The 16,824-nt window shown below is 53.0% G+C and overlaps 7 protein-coding genes across 7 annotated transcripts; 3 read left to right on the top strand and 4 right to left on the bottom strand.

Annotated features, from left to right (window-relative positions):
- Positions 1–1,669: 1,669 nt before the first annotated feature.
- GLRG_08927 (uncharacterized protein) lies at positions 1,670–2,224 on the top strand (the record flags this gene model as incomplete). The annotated part of the gene is made up of 2 exons (XM_008099612.1): positions 1,670–1,805; positions 1,950–2,224. The coding sequence occupies 2 exons, from the start codon at positions 1,670–1,672 to the stop codon at positions 2,222–2,224; spliced, it is 411 nt and encodes a 136-aa protein (XP_008097803.1).
- Positions 2,225–2,661: 437 nt separating this feature from the next.
- On the top strand, positions 2,662–3,693 carry GLRG_08926 (short chain dehydrogenase; the record flags this gene model as incomplete). The annotated part of the gene is made up of 3 exons (XM_008099611.1): positions 2,662–2,725; positions 2,785–3,396; positions 3,476–3,693. The coding sequence occupies 3 exons, from the start codon at positions 2,662–2,664 to the stop codon at positions 3,691–3,693; spliced, it is 894 nt and encodes a 297-aa protein (XP_008097802.1).
- Positions 3,694–5,491: 1,798 nt separating this feature from the next.
- On the bottom strand, positions 5,492–6,559 carry GLRG_08925 (heterokaryon incompatibility protein; the record flags this gene model as incomplete). The annotated part of the gene is made up of 1 exon (XM_008099610.1): positions 5,492–6,559. One exon carries the CDS (start codon positions 6,557–6,559, stop codon positions 5,492–5,494), a length of 1,068 nt encoding a protein of 355 aa, XP_008097801.1.
- Positions 6,560–9,282: 2,723 nt separating this feature from the next.
- On the top strand, positions 9,283–11,053 carry GLRG_08924 (uncharacterized protein; the record flags this gene model as incomplete). Its single annotated transcript, XM_008099609.1, has 3 exons — positions 9,283–9,299; positions 9,353–10,529; positions 10,592–11,053. The coding sequence occupies 3 exons, from the start codon at positions 9,283–9,285 to the stop codon at positions 11,051–11,053; spliced, it is 1,656 nt and encodes a 551-aa protein (XP_008097800.1).
- A 444-nt stretch (positions 11,054–11,497) lies between these two features.
- On the bottom strand, positions 11,498–12,244 carry GLRG_08923 (acetyltransferase; the record flags this gene model as incomplete). Its single annotated transcript, XM_008099608.1, has 1 exon — positions 11,498–12,244. The coding sequence occupies one exon, from the start codon at positions 12,242–12,244 to the stop codon at positions 11,498–11,500; it is 747 nt and encodes a 248-aa protein (XP_008097799.1).
- A 1,021-nt stretch (positions 12,245–13,265) lies between these two features.
- GLRG_08922 (uncharacterized protein) lies at positions 13,266–13,928 on the bottom strand (the record flags this gene model as incomplete). Its single annotated transcript, XM_008099607.1, has 1 exon — positions 13,266–13,928. A coding segment is annotated over one exon (663 nt), but the record flags the coding sequence as incomplete, so codon positions are not given.
- A 1,486-nt stretch (positions 13,929–15,414) lies between these two features.
- GLRG_08921 (D-isomer specific 2-hydroxyacid dehydrogenase) lies at positions 15,415–16,708 on the bottom strand (the record flags this gene model as incomplete). Its single annotated transcript, XM_008099606.1, has 4 exons — positions 15,415–16,015; positions 16,085–16,166; positions 16,239–16,291; positions 16,362–16,708. The coding sequence occupies 4 exons, from the start codon at positions 16,706–16,708 to the stop codon at positions 15,415–15,417; spliced, it is 1,083 nt and encodes a 360-aa protein (XP_008097797.1).
- Positions 16,709–16,824: the final 116 nt, after the last annotated feature.

Below are 16,824 nucleotides of genomic sequence, written 5' to 3'. Positions count from 1 at the left end.
ATGCCGATGGCAATGGATGACAGAATGTGTCTTACTTGCTTCCTTGAATGCAAACAGCCATCGATGACCGTGTGCCTTGTTTGTGAAAGCACATAGTCATGGCAGGCGGCAGCTAGCCGGTTCTCATGCATGTCCCCCTTAGACCATGTACACCACATCATCCGGCATGTGTGCTTCAAAAGTTTGGACCTCCTGATCCACATAAGGCGGCGGCATACCAGCGGTCAAACCAGCGGTATCGTCGTTTGTTCGGCTCCCATCCCGCATCCGCTCCTCGATAGAAGGCGACCGCTCGATGAAAATCGTGTCGTACGCGGGCGGCGACGACTGGGCACCCGCATCAGGGTCCAAAAGTCTCCATTGCATGGGGTCTTCCTCAATGTAGACAGGCAGAGGCTCGGCCCTGAGCAGCCTCCGTTGTTCTGCCCTGCGGGCACGGCGCTGCTGTGCTGTCAAGCCGTTTGGGCCGCGGTGGCTCTCGAGACACAAACCGGCGATGTGGACAAAGAGAACAACTATGAGGCAGGAGTAAAAACCGACTAGCAGAGTGAATGCGAGGCCCTGCGGCCAGGGAATAAAGGTGTCGTCGAAATCCTGCGTCGTCTTTATGGTGGTTTTAGAAACGGCGGCCTCAAGTATATTGGACATCTTGGCAGCTTGCAGATACATAGCTGCAGACCTTCTTTCGAATATAGACTTGAGAGCTTACAGGAGGAGGGAGGGAGGTGCTGATCTTGGAATTAAGTGCCGATGGTTCGTTTCGGTCTGTGTTGTTGAGGTGCTTCTGATCCGCCCGAAGAATGGAACGGTCCGTTTCCTCTTCATTAAGGTAGCAGAATGCACTTTAGAAGAGAGACAAGAGGCATTCTATTGGGAAAATGGCGGTATTCCCCATAGAAACCGAAGACTATCTCCGACATGCATTTTTTTAACTTTCCTGTCAGAAGGGAAAACCGTGTTCAAAGTTGATGGATGTAGCTACCACGGCCCGTATAAACTATGTTATCACCTGGAAGGTCGGCAAAGTCCGTATCAAGAAACTGCTTTCAGTATGAAGCACGTATTCATTCAGGCATACATGTAGACTCATCTTTGATAACCTGGCAATGGAACTGTGACCTACCATGATCAGGAAGCTATCCTGCTACGATAGACCAGTCCTCGTTGATAAATTATTGCTCCAAAGTCTGGCAGTTCTCATGCAAAGTATCTGGTTTGGCTTGTAAGATGAATATTGTTTGAGGTGAAAAGATGATGGATGGAATGATGGTAATTTGAGAAAAGGGATTAATAACCTGGGAGTTCAGTATGGGAAGGCGCGGCTCAAGTTCCTTCTTGTTTTGTCGGATTGTCTAATTCAGTTTTCTCTGTTTGATTTCTCACTTTCTCTTTGCCAACCTACCTACTTCACGGCTTCACCAACTCAAGCCGAAACCACATAGCCAAGGGTTGGCTATTGATGCCATCCAACCATGTCGAGTAAGTCAAACACCAAATACCGCCTTAGCTTTCAAATTATTACAGAAAGTTTCAGGCGTTAGTCATGCTCCGCTGGCTCTTCTGAACTGACGTCTTTCTAGCAGTGACAGGCGTCGCTGGCCGCAAGAGAGGAGCGGCAGCAGCGACGCATGCTCAACCAAGAATCCCTCTATCTTCCTCAGTCCCAGAAATGTCTTCCGATTCAGACGACTCCGATTCAGACAACTCCGATTCAGACAACTCCGATTCAGACGACTTCGATGCCGGTCAAACCGCCATCGTGGCTACCAGCCAAGAAAACAGCAAATCGAGCGCGACTTCGCTGTGTAAGCCGAAAAGGCCTGTTCCGAACGCAGGCGACAAACACCAAAATACCACCCAAGCTACCAGGGATCAACTTCAGCACCCAATCAAGAGAGAACAATCTATCTCTCAGAAAAAACCCTCATCACAACAGCCTTCTCAAACAGGTCATACCAAGGCCAAAGAGCTTCCCCGAGTGACGGGTAACGACCTCCAAAAGCGCAAACGACAGGCTGAAGACGACTCTGAGCAGGACGTGGGCAAGGATGGCACAGGTCAAGAGGACACAGTTCGGAAGGAAACCCAAGAGATTGACGATGACGACGGTGACGATCTGGATGATCAAATTCAACTGGCAGAGATGCAGTTGGCGCTTCGACAGGCAGAGATGCGACTGGCGATTCTGCGACAGCGAAAGAAGCGAAAGCAGTCGAAACACTAGCAGATATCCTTTTCATAGAGAGGAGGCATGGAACTATTAGTCTTGATCTCGACAGGTGATGCTGATTCTTGAATGCCTGTGCATCTTGTCGATCGCGTCAAGCCACATCGCGGGCAAGCTTCCCATCCAATCATCCACGACATGACCAGCGGGGCGACATCGGCCTGTCATATGCGTTGTTGAGTTGCCGGGACGAACCTTATGATAGCCGCCTTTGTCCTTGGAGCCAGCCACAGACCTGCTTGGACACGCATGTGGCTGGAGGGTGGTCTGCAGGCGCTAGGTCTATTGTCCGGACACTTCAGCGCGGGTCCGGAAAGTATAAAATGGCGGAGTCCGACGACACGCACTCTTGTTTAGTTTAGTTTACCACGCTCCCCGCATCAATTGAATCATTATCGTTTAGACTCTCCACAAGCAAGATCAAATAGACAGAAATGGATTACAATGCGCTCTTCAGAGTTGATGGCATGGTGGCCGTCGTCACCGGCGGAGGCACTGGTATGTCTCTCCGTGCTCATCGTTCAAACCACTGGTGGTACTCACAACGCGTCTTCGAGGCATTGGCCTCATCATGGCTAAGGCTCTCGCCACCCATGGCGCCGCGAAGGTGTACATCCTGGGGCGTCGTCTCAATGTGCTCGAAGACGCCGCCAAGGGCCACCCCAACATGATCCCGCACAAGTGCGATGTCACCTCGAAGGAAGACCTCCAGGCCGCTGTCGACCGCGTCACTAAGGAGGTCGGATATGTCAATCTCGTCGTCGCCAACTCCGGCGTCGTTGGGCCCGCGGTCCGCTACAACCCGTCCCTTTCAGTCTCGGAACTGCGCAAGGTTCTCTTCACCGACTTTTCCATGGGAGACATGACCGAGGTCTTGAATGTCAACGTCACGGCCGCCTTCTTCACCATGTCGGCTTTCCTCGAGCTGCTCGATGCCGGAAACAAGAACGCACTCAAGGGCGGCTTTGGCAAGCCCGACAAGGAGGGAAGCGATGTAGTGGCCATCCAGAGCCAGGTCGTCTTCACCAGCAGCATTTCCGCCTATAGCCGACACTACGCTTCCTCACCACCGTACATGGCAAGCAAAGTCGCAATCATGCACCTCACAAAGCACGCCAGCAGCCAGCTAGGCAGGCTTGGCATCCGCGCCAACGGCCTGGCCCCGGGATGTAAGTCCTCCCGTCATACATAGGGACAGCATATGGGCGTGAAGAAGGCTGCAAAGACTAATTTGATTGAACGTTGTAGTGTTTCCTTCGGACATAGCTGCGGGAATGATTGGTGACCGCAAGCCCGAGAATGAGGCGACTAATGACGAGAGGTTCATTCCTGCCCGAAGGTTTGGCGGGGACGAGGAAATGGCTGGGACTATTTTGTACCTGGCGGGTCGCTCAGGAAGCTACTGTAATGGTTCCATCATGGTTACAGATGGCGGTCGGTTGAGTCTCATGCCCGGCACATACTAGACACCATGATGGGCCTAGAAGAACAGGTTTTCATCCATGGAAATGGGCCACTTACTACGAGTTAGAAGAATAAAAGACTTCTATAGGCTTTCCCGGTGCCGGGCCAGCTGAACCATTCTACGTGGTACAGAGCGAGTCATAGTTAACACGGCTGGACATAACACGCAGATGAATTGGAGTTGGACATGGTTATTGCACAGAGCTGTGCACAAGTACATACAGGCTACTAGCTGTTCGTGAACATGACGAATACTTGAAACCACATCTAATCTTATACAAAGTAGATGCAATGACGCCACAAGAATACCGCTTGTTCTTCGATGTTCCCATTTGGCAAAGCCAGCGTTGCCAATTGTAAGTCCTAAATGGCCAAAGGTGGAAACCTCGGCCTGGCACTTCACTCCTCAGGTAGAGCGAGTCACCACTCATCTGGACTTCTCCTTTTTATCTTCAAATCCTTATAGATAAGTAATAAGATTGTGTATTTAGCAAGCCCATTATTACTACTGTAGCACCTCAAGCTAGTGCGAAGTCCCCAGCTGTCCTAATGAAAGTTCGCAATATGAAGCTTATATAATTAGATCTTATCGTTTAAGAATACTTACTTAAAGGAAACGAACTAAATCCTATTTGAGATATACACAATCGTATAAATGGTAGCTTGTCACTTAAGGATAAACTCCTTCCACTCAGGTCCAGAACCGAAACCTTCTTCAACCGCCGATCTATCAATCCATCCCATTCCTCGCCTTTCAGCAATTGGCCCATCCTGTTCGAGGAGCATCACGAAGTATCTCGGCTGTTGGCTTTCTGAACCAGATTTTGAGAAATGAGCCCCCATCCAGGCACCGGAGAGTAGGGCAAACTCAAATGGCCCCTCAGATTCATGCATTGACGTCTCGTCCAATGCTTCCAGCCGAGTTTCACCAACCACGTTGTCGTATCGAGTCACAATTGACGCTACTCCCGCAAATATATCTTTCATTCGAAGCTTGAAGTTCAATGACAAAGTCCAGAACTGCAACAAGGGATAGTCAAGCCTAGGGAGCAGGTAATGCAAGTTTTCCGTGGGGTATGTTCTGGACACCGAGATTCCGCCTAATAAACCCTCTGGTGGCTGAAATTGCTGTCGTTTCCTGTATCCTTCGAAGTTGGGGTCCTCAAACGGGAAGGACTCGTTTGCCAAGGGGTCCCAGACAAGACTGACGGCGCCTGAGCAACTCCTTTTGTACCACACGATCCACGTCTCTTCCAACAGCCACCTGTTAATGTCATCGAACAGCAACACACCCACAGGTGCGTTCGCTATTCGCCCCCTCCACCCAGCCCATGTATAACTCGGGAATCTCCGGCGCCTACGTAGTGAACTACTCACACCGGTGAATATCACGAACGCGTCAAAAGCGGCAGTCGGGATTCCTTGGAAGAATAGACATTTTGCTTTGTCAGATACTCTTCGAATTATGCCCGCCATCGCACGAAGTACATCGTTCTGGTCCGTCAAGACTCTCTGGGTGTAGTATACGAGCATGGCTGCAAAGTCGCATATTGGTGTCTCCAGGTTTGCCGCAAGAGGAAGCATAGATGACCAAGATTCATCCAGCAATCTATTGCCGTATGGTCGAAATGTGTGATCGTTGAGCTGTTCTGCGTACACATCCTTTCTGCAACGAAAAAAGACCTTATTGTCTATAAAATAGACGATGCGTCGCGCTAATACCTGTTCTTGAAACCTTCATTAAAGACGTTAGTTCAACGGGCATGGGGCTGTGAACATCAGAAAGACGGGGATTGGTCCTTACGTCCAAGCTCTTGTGGAGTAGACCGAACACTTCAAAAGTCTATCGAGAGGAACATATATCCCCATAGATACGTCTTCCACGATTGGAAATGCCGTATGTATCTCAGCCCGGCTTCCTTCCCCGATGCCCGGCAAGCCAGCGTCGGCATTATGTCCGCAGGCGGCCACGATAGTCAACCACGACAACTCATATATCTGGTCCATGACGTTGACACCGCGGTCTAGGTCCGTCGGATCGTTCTGCAACAGGCACAAGGCGTCGATCCAAAGGTATCGCGCTCCGAGCTTCCGGACCAACTCGAACGCGTCCGTAATGGTTCTTGGCAAAGCACTCCACGCCGCTTTGAGGCCTCCACGTCGCAGCAACTGAGATTTATTGGCCGCCGAAAGCCGGACGCTGGGCACTTCGCCCCATACGTAACTGAGGGCGACGTACTGTGGAATTGTCCGCAGCTCCACGAGAAATTCTTCCTGGACATCGATAAGTCGCAAAACATGTAGTCCAGGAAAAGCTGTGGAGAAGTCCTGTGCGATGACGGAGCAATTTTCTCCATGAGAAGCCGAACAAACTGACATCCATTTCGAGAGACGGTCGACATCAAAGACGCTTTCGATCACAGGTTTGAGGTATGCATAGGGAGCAGTGTCTTCGGCCGAAAATGGGACTTGACAGATCCAGTTCTGCAATGTTGCTCCGTCAATGGTAAACCCTCTGCGACCTCCTGGGCCCCTTCTCCTGAATTCCATAACCTCCACGGCTTCTCTCATCGAGAGCGCCTTCTCCTCCTTCGCTACGTCTGTTTGGTACAGAATGCTGAACGCACGAGTGACGAGTTTGCAAAAAGGGCATTTCCTGTTCTGAACTCTCGTACCGGGCCCAAGTAGCCATCCTCCGCCTCTGCTCTTGAATTTCACGTCGTCAATCCCTGCTTTTTGCGCGTCGGGAGTGAGGGGAATCGTGGAGCAGCGCTTGCATAAGGGTTCTAGACGGGGCGTCGAGGGCATCACTTGGGGGCGACGGACATCTCTTTTCCCGTCTTCCACTTTTGCCTGTTGTGTCGGCATGAGTTCGGGGGTGGCTGGACCAGCTTGTTCAACGGTCGACTAGGCCGGGAGGCGGAAAATGGGAGCAATACGGAACAAGTTGCATGGTGTGATGACACAAGCGGGTCCGTAATTTACACTGCTTATCTAAGAACTTGAACCATCAGGCGACACAGTGAAAAGCCACGATCCAGTGTAGCTCCCAGCAGTTGTTGTGGCATGTTATCTAGAAGTTATCAGGATCATACACTCGCAAGATGAGCCTTGATCAGGAGACCAAGGCCCTCTTTTCCCTCAGTGTTGCCTGGTCTTCGTATATACCTGTACTTTGGTAGATGGAAAAGCCGGTCAGCTGTCCACTCTCGGCTGAAGCAGCAGGCGTTCGAGCCAGAACTCTGTGTGTCCGAGCTCACCGATGCCATTCTAGGCTTCGGGGTCCCATTTTCTTTCTCGCTACCCTACCCAACGTCGAGGTTGCGGAGGAAATCGGGGGGAGACCGGTGGCACTGGGGAACAGGGCATGGGATGGGATCAATGGAGAGACTAGGGGATAAAGCTCTATCAAGAACTTTGAACCGAGTGTCCGCAAAAGTCTTTTGCCGTTAAGCAGTATGTAAACGTGGAGAAAAGGGGGAGGAACTCTGGGGAGGCACAGTTATAAGCGGGCAATTCGGCGCGACTCTCAGAAGCCCAGAGAAATAAATGTGGCGAATTTGCGTCTGCTCACCTGTAGCACTGCAGAATCCTCCAGACCCAAGCCGTTGCTCCCCATTTATCTTACTCTTTTTTTCCCATCACAAGACGTTGGAGTCGGTCCGTTGGTTTAAGCGAGGCGGCTCTCCCAGGATAATTCCCACTTGGAATCGGACCGTTCAAACTCCACTCTGGGCTTCCATTCCACCCCGGACCGCGGGGGACCGGGGGGTGTCTGGTGCGTCCAGTTTGGGGCCCCGACGCTCCGCGGCTGGCGGACAACTTCCCGTCGGAGGACCCGGGGAACTTCGTGGAGGTACAGCTACATCGCCGGAAGACCCACGGGGTTTGAGACATTCATGCCTGGCCAGCGCATCGGGCGGAGAAGGAGGGGAGACTGTTGGCAGTTTGGGGACTGGGAGCGATTTGGAGAAGGACATTCGGATCTGGGGAGGCAAAGGAGCAGAGAGCTTACACCGCCGTAAACGCTATGGCAGCGTCAATGGCTGAATGAAGATTCTGCCCACCACATCTTTGTGCATCAGACAATACCGGCACAGTCCGTATCATCGAACCGCACGCGGCGGCGTGTGTCCTCGAGGCAAGAGATCTGGACCGCTCGGTTTCAAGAGTGTTGTCGAAGCGCCTAGAAACCCAGTGCTGCATAACGTATCTTTGTACGGATCCAAGGCTTCGTCGCAGTTCGCAAGGATGGCATTGACTCCATGTCGTGTCTCGTGCCGAGCAATTATCCGTACTCTGGACGCATTACTGACAAGCACAACTGTGCCATCGTTATTGAGGGGGCTTGGAAGGGAACTCGGCAGCCTTGGAAAATCGACCGGCGTGGATTCCGGGTTGCGTTATGCGGCTGGGAGAGTTGGCAGACCGACCAGAGAGACATTCTTCTCCAATGAGGGGAACAGCTCGGACGCGCCGTTGGCTGACTCGCACATGAGGGTCTTGGGATCGTCATCCCTTCTTATTTTGCTTACTTTTTTACTTTCCAACTCTAGCGTTTTCTCCAACACCCGAGATATTGTCGTGCTGCGTTTTGCGTCCGCGCTCTGCCCCCACGTAGCGATTCTGAGAGTCTCGTTGCATTACACCGTAAGATGATCTATAAACGCAGTAGATGAAGGGGGATGTGAGAGTGTATATTCTAGCAAGGCTTTGACTCCGTACCAAGTCTTCTCGGATACCCGCCGGAGCTGGCCTTGGCAACAATTGGTCTTTTTCTTGGCTGCACAACCTATTCCGTGTGCCAACGTTAGCTCACCCCTGCTTTTTCTTCCACCTATGACGCCGGCCAAGCGGCCGATCTCCAAGTCTCACCCAGGATTCACCCAACCAGTGTTGGCCCAGTGAGCCCCATGAACAGTTACATGATGTCTTTTACTCAGGCTACCGGCGGACTCGTCTCCTGTCTTTCGGCCCACCTCAGCTCACAGCCCCATCCCATGATCCCCCGTCCCCCGTTGACAGGCTTATTACATTCCCGCCCTGGTGGAATGTGGGCTGTCCCTTCACCCCCGGATTATCGGCGTGGGATGGATGGTACGGGATGACCATGGATATCGTGTCCATGTATCCGTACGGATACACGCGTTGCTTCCCTCGTTCTTCCCACACCTTATTCCGGTCCTAACCATCTCTTGTACCTTTCCTAGTCCGCGCCCCAGAACCGAGAGAGGTTAGGACCGCGGCCTCTGGGGCAACGTCATAGTAGCGTTCCCCGTCATTACACTTCGGTCGGCAGACTTTGACTTGCAATGTTCCACGGGGCAGCGGTGCGGTACCGTAGGTGGCTGGCGGTATAAAAGCCATCGTGGTGCGTTTGTGAGATTTCTGGAATAAGCCGTTCCCTGAGTCTTCCCCCAGGTCCTCGTCTCACACAACCTCATCTTTAATACGTTCTTGTAGCCAACCTGGATCATTGCGCCACCTGCATGATACCTTGACCATCGACTCTCTCTTCCCTCCCGAAGCAACACCCGAATTCCATAATACCACATCGTCCAAGATCGGCAACGTTCACCGCACACACAACCATGGGGTTGGGCAAACTGTAAGCTGACCACGCTGAGGACTTGTTCGGCCGATAACTGATATCCCGTGTAGGTCAATCCGCATCAATGGCGCCGACTGTGGCGCGGAGGCCCTTCTGCTTGGTGTCATCACCAGCATTGGGGGTTTCCTCTTCGGATACGACACCGGTCAAATCTCGTCCATGCTCCTCTTCACCGACTTCAAGAAACGATTCGCTACTGGTGACATTGGCCCGGACGGCATCCCCCAATGGGTTCCCACTACACAGTCGCTCATGGTCTCGCTCATGAGCATCGGTACCCTCATCGGCGCTCTCTCCGGTGCTTACACGGCCGACTGGTGGGGTAGACGAAGGAGTTTGAGCTTCGGTGTTGGTGTCTTCATCGTCGGGAACATTATTCAGATCACGGCCATGAACTCATGGGTTCACATGATGATGGGTCGCTTCGTCGCCGGTCTCGGCGTGGGCAACCTGTCCATCGGTGTCCCCATGTTCCAGTCCGAGTGCTCTCCACGTGAGATTCGTGGCGCCGTCGTCGCCTCCTACCAGCTTCTCATCACCTTCGGTATCCTGATCTCCAACTTGATCAACTTTGGCGTCCGCAACATCCAAGAGTCCGACGCCTCGTGGCGCATTGTCATCGGCCTTGGTATTGGCTTTTCCCTGCCTCTAGGTCTAGGTATCCTCTTAGTCCCCGAATCTCCCCGCTGGCTTGCCGGTCGCCAGGACTGGGAGGGCGCACGCATGTCCATGGCCCGTCTGCGTGGCCTGAAGGACGACCCCCACTGCGAGCTCGTCGAGAAGGATCTCCAGGAGATGTTCAAGGTTATCGAAGAAGAGTCCAAGACCGGCTACGGCACTTGGCTCGAATGCTTCACCGGATCATCTGGCATCCCCAAGACCGTCTACAGGACGCTGCTCGGAATCTCTCTGCACTTCCTCCAGCAATGGACTGGTGTCAACTTCTTCTTTTACTACGGCGCTACGATTTTCCAGTCCGCTGGCATTCAGGACCCTATCATGATGCAGCTGATTCTCGGAGCTGTCAACGTCGCATGCACATTTTTCGGTCTGTACGCCGTTGAGAAGTACGGTAGGCGATGGCCTCTGTTCATCGGCGCTGTCTGGCAGACCGCATGGCTCACCGTATTTGCCTCCGTCGGCACGGCTATGCCTCCCGAAACCAACAGCACGACTGGAATTGTCATGATTGTCTCTGCCTGCATGTTCATTGCCTCTTTCGCCAGTGTAAGTCTTTGCACCCTTGCGTCCGTCAAGTTTATGAGCTGTCATGCTGACCTGTTCAACAGACATGGGGACCTATGTGTTGGTGCGTTATTGGAGAGACTTTCCCTCTCCGCACCAGAGCGAAGCAGGCGTCTCTTGCTACGGCCGGCAACTGGCTCGGAAACTTTCTCATCTCCTTCCTCACTCCCTACGCAACTGCCGGCATCGGCTACGCTTACGGATTCGTGTTTGCGGGCTGCAACCTGGCTGGTGCCCTGCTTGTCTGGTTCTTCCTCTACGAGACCAAGACTTTGTCCCTCGAGAACGTCGACCGCATGTACAGCGACCCCAGCGTCAAGCCCTACTCTTCCAGCAAGTGGGTGCCTCCAGGCTACATCACCCGAAAGCAGAAAGACAACTCGGCCTTGGAACCTGCCTCGGTGCACACCGAAAACACTGCCTTTGGCGAGAAGACGAGTGATGACGAGAGACCTTTCGCGGAACATCATCAGTCCAACCAGGTGCCATTGGCTAATAACGTATGAATGTTGTATAAGAGACAGGGGTGGAATAGGAAGCATATGGCCTGCTCAGCGTATGGCGTTTAAACACCTGGACATGGTGATACTGGTGTCAATATGGCATACTGCATGCATTAGTCATGATAGTTCAAAAACGAACAAATATATGACCAGTGTTTACTTCTTGCCTTCATCCCGTTTATTATCGCGTCCTGTGTTTCCAGTTTTCGTCGCAGTCGGCAGTGACTCACTTGTGACATTGAATTATCTATAACCCCCTCGATGATGGGTAACCCACGCATTATCGCTTTATTGGAACGATATGCGCTGTATGTCGGCAACTCACAAAGAGCGACAGTACCGAGCATTGGTAAACCCTTGCTTTGCGTAACTATGCTAATCGACGCTCGCTATGCTGCTCTATAGTTCGATACATTTCAAGACGCCTATGAATGCAAGCAGATGATCTTACTGCACCTCGCCCGTACGCATGAAGATATTCGACGGCCTGTCGCGGTGCGCAAACTGTTCATCGACCTCGTACTCGATTTCTGGGCCGTCCTGCTTGAAGCCCAGCTTCGAGTACACGTGTCTACCCATGGTTGACGCCTCAAGTAGTACTTCCAGCTCCCCGCGTCGCTTGGCCTCCTCGAGACCCCACTGCACCAGCTTCTTGGCGATTCCCTTTCCTTGGAACTTGGGATCCACGGCACACATCTCCAGCACGTAGGCCGCCGGCTTGTCCGAGGTCGTCTTCTCGCGGATGACCTCCTCCCGGCGTTTGTGCAGAGACGCCATGCACGCCGCGGCATAGCGCTGCTCGGCCTCGTTACCAGGGAAGACGGCCTCGAGGTTGAGCTCCTTGATCAGGTCCTTCGGGAGCGGGTCGCCGTGGCCATCAACGGCAGACAGTTGCACCCAGATTGCCATGCCTACGGTCACACGCTGACCGGATTGATCGGGGCTCGGGAGGGTGGCCTTGAGGAAGATGGTATTCGGCTCGCCCTTGTTGTTCTTGGTCACGGAGCCGTGCCGCTTGGCCATGGACGAGGCTTGCTTGGCCTGGCCTTCGGGGGTGTCCCAGCCGGGGTTCATGGATATGAAGACGCCATCGTGGACCTGGTGACCGAAGGCGTTACTGACGACCTCGGCGACTTGGGTGAAGTCTTCGGGTTGCGAGATGACCTCGATCTGCACGTCCGAGATGGTTGCCATGGTTGATGAGGGGAACCTGTGAACTAGTTCGAGGTGGGGGTAAACCAACGACGTATTTTTGATTGATTCGTGTCCGTCGAGTGTCTAGATGCTCGGTCTAGGACAGCTAAACGGTATGAGATGCGATCTTGAGATTTAATGACCGATCTGAACAAGTGTCGTCTGATGATAAACGAGTGGGGGTGAAGGAAGGATAACCAGGCCCTGTTCTTATTGGCAATGGCCCACTGAACTCCGCAAATCGGAGACTGCCCGCACCAGAGGAATCATCAATTAAGTAACTTGATACTAGCCCAAAACGTTGAGGATGTGTTTAGACGGCGAGAAGTTGCCAACCCTAACCCTTTTGCTATATTGATTGCGACGAGTGCACCAGAGTGCACAGTGGTTAATTAGACCAGTCAAGCAATTTTACAATCAACTTGGTGTATAAAACTAGGAGGACGAGATTCTTTGTCGCGACAAGGCGTCATAGCTTAGAGTAATTATGCATGTCACACTTATGAAAGTTGAGACCTCGTTTAAAAGCAAACGAGGTCTCCTGATGATATTCACTCTAGATAACCGGCCTCCAATCTTTGGTCGACAAAGCCACTGATTTAGTAGCTACCTATGAACGATATTGCAAGGTGTCAGCTCCCAGTTGGTTTACATTGAGAAATTCGATCAAGACTTAAGCCCGGGAACCGGATGCATCGCCAGTCGAGTAATTATGCCATCGCAGCCAATTGTAGCTCCTATAATATAAATGAGACTGCCAGTCAGTGGTTTGTTTGTATTGATAAACTGAGAAAAGCAGACTCGGCGCGACTTTGTTATGAATAACCTGGCCCCGCGGTTAGTATCGAGCTACCTGCGCTTAATATTGATTAGCAAATTAACCCGCCGGCCATTACACACTTATAGACCTCTGTTTCTTGTGTAGAAGAATAGATAGGCAACACCAGCTAGAGCAGTCTGCAATTCACATCTCGCACTATCTGAGCGTCACACAAGGTCTTGGAGGCAGATGTAACAAAATCTATGTAAACTCATTGATTAGTTTGGAATGCCGCCCGACCTTTCCTCTCTGGTATAGCCTCATCGCGGTCACCAGCTGCTGTGTTCTCCAATCCTTTAGCCCGTCCGATAGTAAATTGCCTGTTCCCGTGCTATCCTCGACTTCTTTCACAGCCGCCACATAGCTTTTCTGGTCTGCAAGCTGCTCTCTCAGTTCGTCAGTCACAGGATCGCCTTGGTCATTGTAATTCCACAGCACATCGATTGCTGGCGGAACCATCAAGAGGGTTAAGGGAGAATCTGCAAACATCTCCCACAGCCCAGCAAAGGATGCCTCCCAGTCAATCAAACCAAGGACACAATACTCATCGTCAACAATGATATTGTTGTGGCCAAAGTCGCCGTGGCAAAGAGGGAATGGGCCGTGGTCGTGAGCTGAGAGTCTAGTAGCAAGGTTGGTAATGGATTTTGGAAAGGATGAGACAGAGGGGATAATCTCGTCAGCATATTGACCAGATGCCGTTCGTAAGTTTTCGTCCGTCATGCCGAACGTGCTCTTGGCCGCCCATGCTTTGAAGAATTCAGTCGCTGTGTTGAAAGGACCGCCAAGACCCCGAATTGGGCCTTGCCGGTACGTGCCGTCCTTGTTTCTCGAAACGATCGTCCCAATCATAGGGAGTTGTACCAGCCTCAATAGCGTGGATTTCAGGGATCGGTATGCTGGTCTTTTGTCGCACAAGGGAAATGGTGTTGTATTCGCAGTTTTCAACCGCCTCTACCGATTCCTCCGAGTTCTCCAAGACATCTAAGGTACCAATAGGAGGCATTCGCAGTCGTGCCACCCATCGCACACCATCGTCAAACTGGATGATTCGGACCATATGGTGGTAGCCAAGGCCAATATCAGGAAGGAGCTGGCAGCTGGACCCATTCCTCATCCTGACTGCGTACTGCAGGAGTGAATTCCAGTTCACAGATGCCGAAAACAACTTGGCTCGTGAACGTATAGGACCGTCTTGTAGAGAATTGTAATACGTCCACCGGTACCTGAAAAGGATTTAGAAGTCTCTAGACAAGATCAGCGTAAGTTAAATTGAAAATAAAGAGTGGAAGTACTTATGAGGCGTGTCATCAGACAAGCTCCTCTTAGTAGCGCTGCTTTCCATTACGTGTCATAATACAGTAGCGCCTTGTTAATGTAATATTTAGGAAAGAGGAAAAAGTTGGTGTTGTAGGAGGAACAGAAAGTAAGGTTAACAAAGTAAGGTTAAGTCTGTCGAAAGGTGGCCAATTTTGTCTAAAGTCCGGCAGTATCTAGCGGTGTCTAGCCGGCTGTGAAAATGCGACAAGGCCATGAACCTCCCCGGAGTGACACTGGAAGCTTGCTTTGTGCTGATTACAGCTTGACCAGCAAGATCTATGCAGCGCCCCGGTCGATATCGGCACCGGCTCAGGATACTACATGTAATGTTTGCGTTAGAAACCCCTTGGAATACTTCACTTCATGACCGCGACACACTGCTTTCAGGTATTGGACTCAGACTACGCCGGCGACAATAAGATCCCTATGTCTGTTTAACCTTCCATCGAGTCCCCCCCGCGGTTTTCCAAGACAAGAGTGTCGTGTACTCCGCCGCCATGGTGGCGTTGCTGGTCATTCACGACGCAGATCAGGTGTCCCCCCTCATGGCTGCGGCTTAACGGGTCGTCAAAGCGTCCAAACACGCAAGTTGCACGAGGCAGCAGGAGAGGGAAAATGTATCCGGATATGCTGAAATGGGCTACTTTAACCGCGCGGTCGTCAGAGGAGCTCGGGTTTGCGCATGGAAGCTACCTATAAAGTCGGAAACAGTGAGCACATACGACTCTACTTGAGATGGTGCGTCGAGTGGGTAGAACAGCAGTTCGATTCCCCCTCTCTCTAAGAGTAAAATGAAAAATAGGCCATGCAGACCTCGTCCCGTGGGCTCATGCGGCTGCCGTTAATAGAGTTTCATTCCGCAGTGTTACGGAGACACGGCCAAATGTACGTAGAAACTCGCGTCCAGCTCGACTGGCGAAAGACGGAGGGGGAGGGGGGAAAAACATAAGAGTACAAGTCGCTCCCGCCAGCTTTCCCATCTACTTCGGGCGCACACACACACACACACACACACACACCACCCCAGGGTCTAGTAGCCCTCCTTCTTGTTCACGAGGTTGGTGAGCCTCTTGCCCTCGCTCAGCTTCTTCAGGTTCAGGTCCAGGATGCCGAGGACGCGGTCCTGGTAGCTCGCCGACATGCCGCTGATGTGGGGCGTGATGAGCAGGTTCTTGGCCTTCCACAGCGGGTGGTCGTCGGGCAGCGGCTCCGGGTCGGTTACGTCGAGGGCGGCGCCGCGGACGGTGCCGTCGTCGAGGGCGGCGATGAGGTCGTCCGTGTTGATGATGGGGCCCCGCGCGATGTTGGAGATGAAGGTGCGCCGCCCGGCGAGGATGGCGAGCTCGGGCGCCGCGAGCAGGTGGCTCGTCTTGTCCGTCAGCGGCGTGGCGACGACGAGCAGGTCGAGGCCGGAGCCGAGGAAGGCGTGCAGGTCGGCCTTGGAGGCGCCCGAGAACCAGGCCGACGGGAACTTGCCCTCCGGGTCGCCGAGGCCCGGCGGCGTGTACGAGTTGTCGCGCCGCGACTCGGGCGTCGGCCGCGGGTGCAGGGTGTAGGCGTGCACCTTGAAGCCGAGGGCCGTGGCGACGCGCGCCGTCTGTCGGCCGATGCTGCCGTAGCCGAGGATGCCTCTTTGTGACGGAACGTGTGAGATGGGGGGGGGGGGTTTGTTTGATCGAGTCAAGGAGTGTAGGGCTTACATTGTGCGGCCGACGGCGTCTTCGACAAGCTCGTTGCCGCGCTGCCAGTGGCCGGCGCGGTAGCTGTCGATGTACTTGGGAACTGGACGCGTGTGTGTCAGTGTGGCTTTCTGGCACCGAGCCTCACACGCTCTCTCATGATTATATGTCTTACGGTGATGCTGGAATGAGAGATATGTTGTGATGATCCACTCCGAGATCTGAGGTCTGCCCCGGCCGACAGTCAGTAAAGATGCCCACACGGCCGGGAACAACAATGGGTAAAAGACGCCCTCACCCGTGAACGCCGTTGGCGGTGCAGAAGCTCACGTCCGTGTCCTGGAACAGGGGGTCCTTGAGGATGTGGTTGGCGCCGGCGCTCTGCAGCTGGACGTACTGCAGCTTGGGGGCCTCGTCGATGGCGGGCAAGGCGCTGCCGGTTAGCAGGATGGTCACGTCCTTCCACTCGTCCGGGTTGAAGCCGGCGCCGGGCTTCTTGTCGGAGAATTCCAGCTTGTGATGCGCGACGGCGAGGTCCGGGTACTCGGACTTCAGCTTATCGATGTACTCGGGCGGCGGCGTCCACGACGAGAGGATGAGGAGCTTGTGGCCCTTGAGGGTTTTGTTCGGCGGCGGGAGGAGCATGACGATTGATTCGAACGGGTGGAAGAATGGAGTGTGGTTGTTGATGTTGATGTTGTTGTTGTTGTTGTTGTTACGGGAGGAAGTCTCGGGAAGGGGGAGAGAGGCAAATACGCTGG

The sequence above is a fragment of the Colletotrichum graminicola genome (assembly GCF_000149035.1).
Source record: "Colletotrichum graminicola M1.001 genomic scaffold supercont1.43, whole genome shotgun sequence".
In the NCBI taxonomy this organism is placed as follows: Eukaryota; Fungi; Ascomycota; class Sordariomycetes; order Glomerellales; family Glomerellaceae; genus Colletotrichum; species Colletotrichum graminicola.
This window is presented reverse-complemented; position numbering and strand designations above follow the sequence as displayed.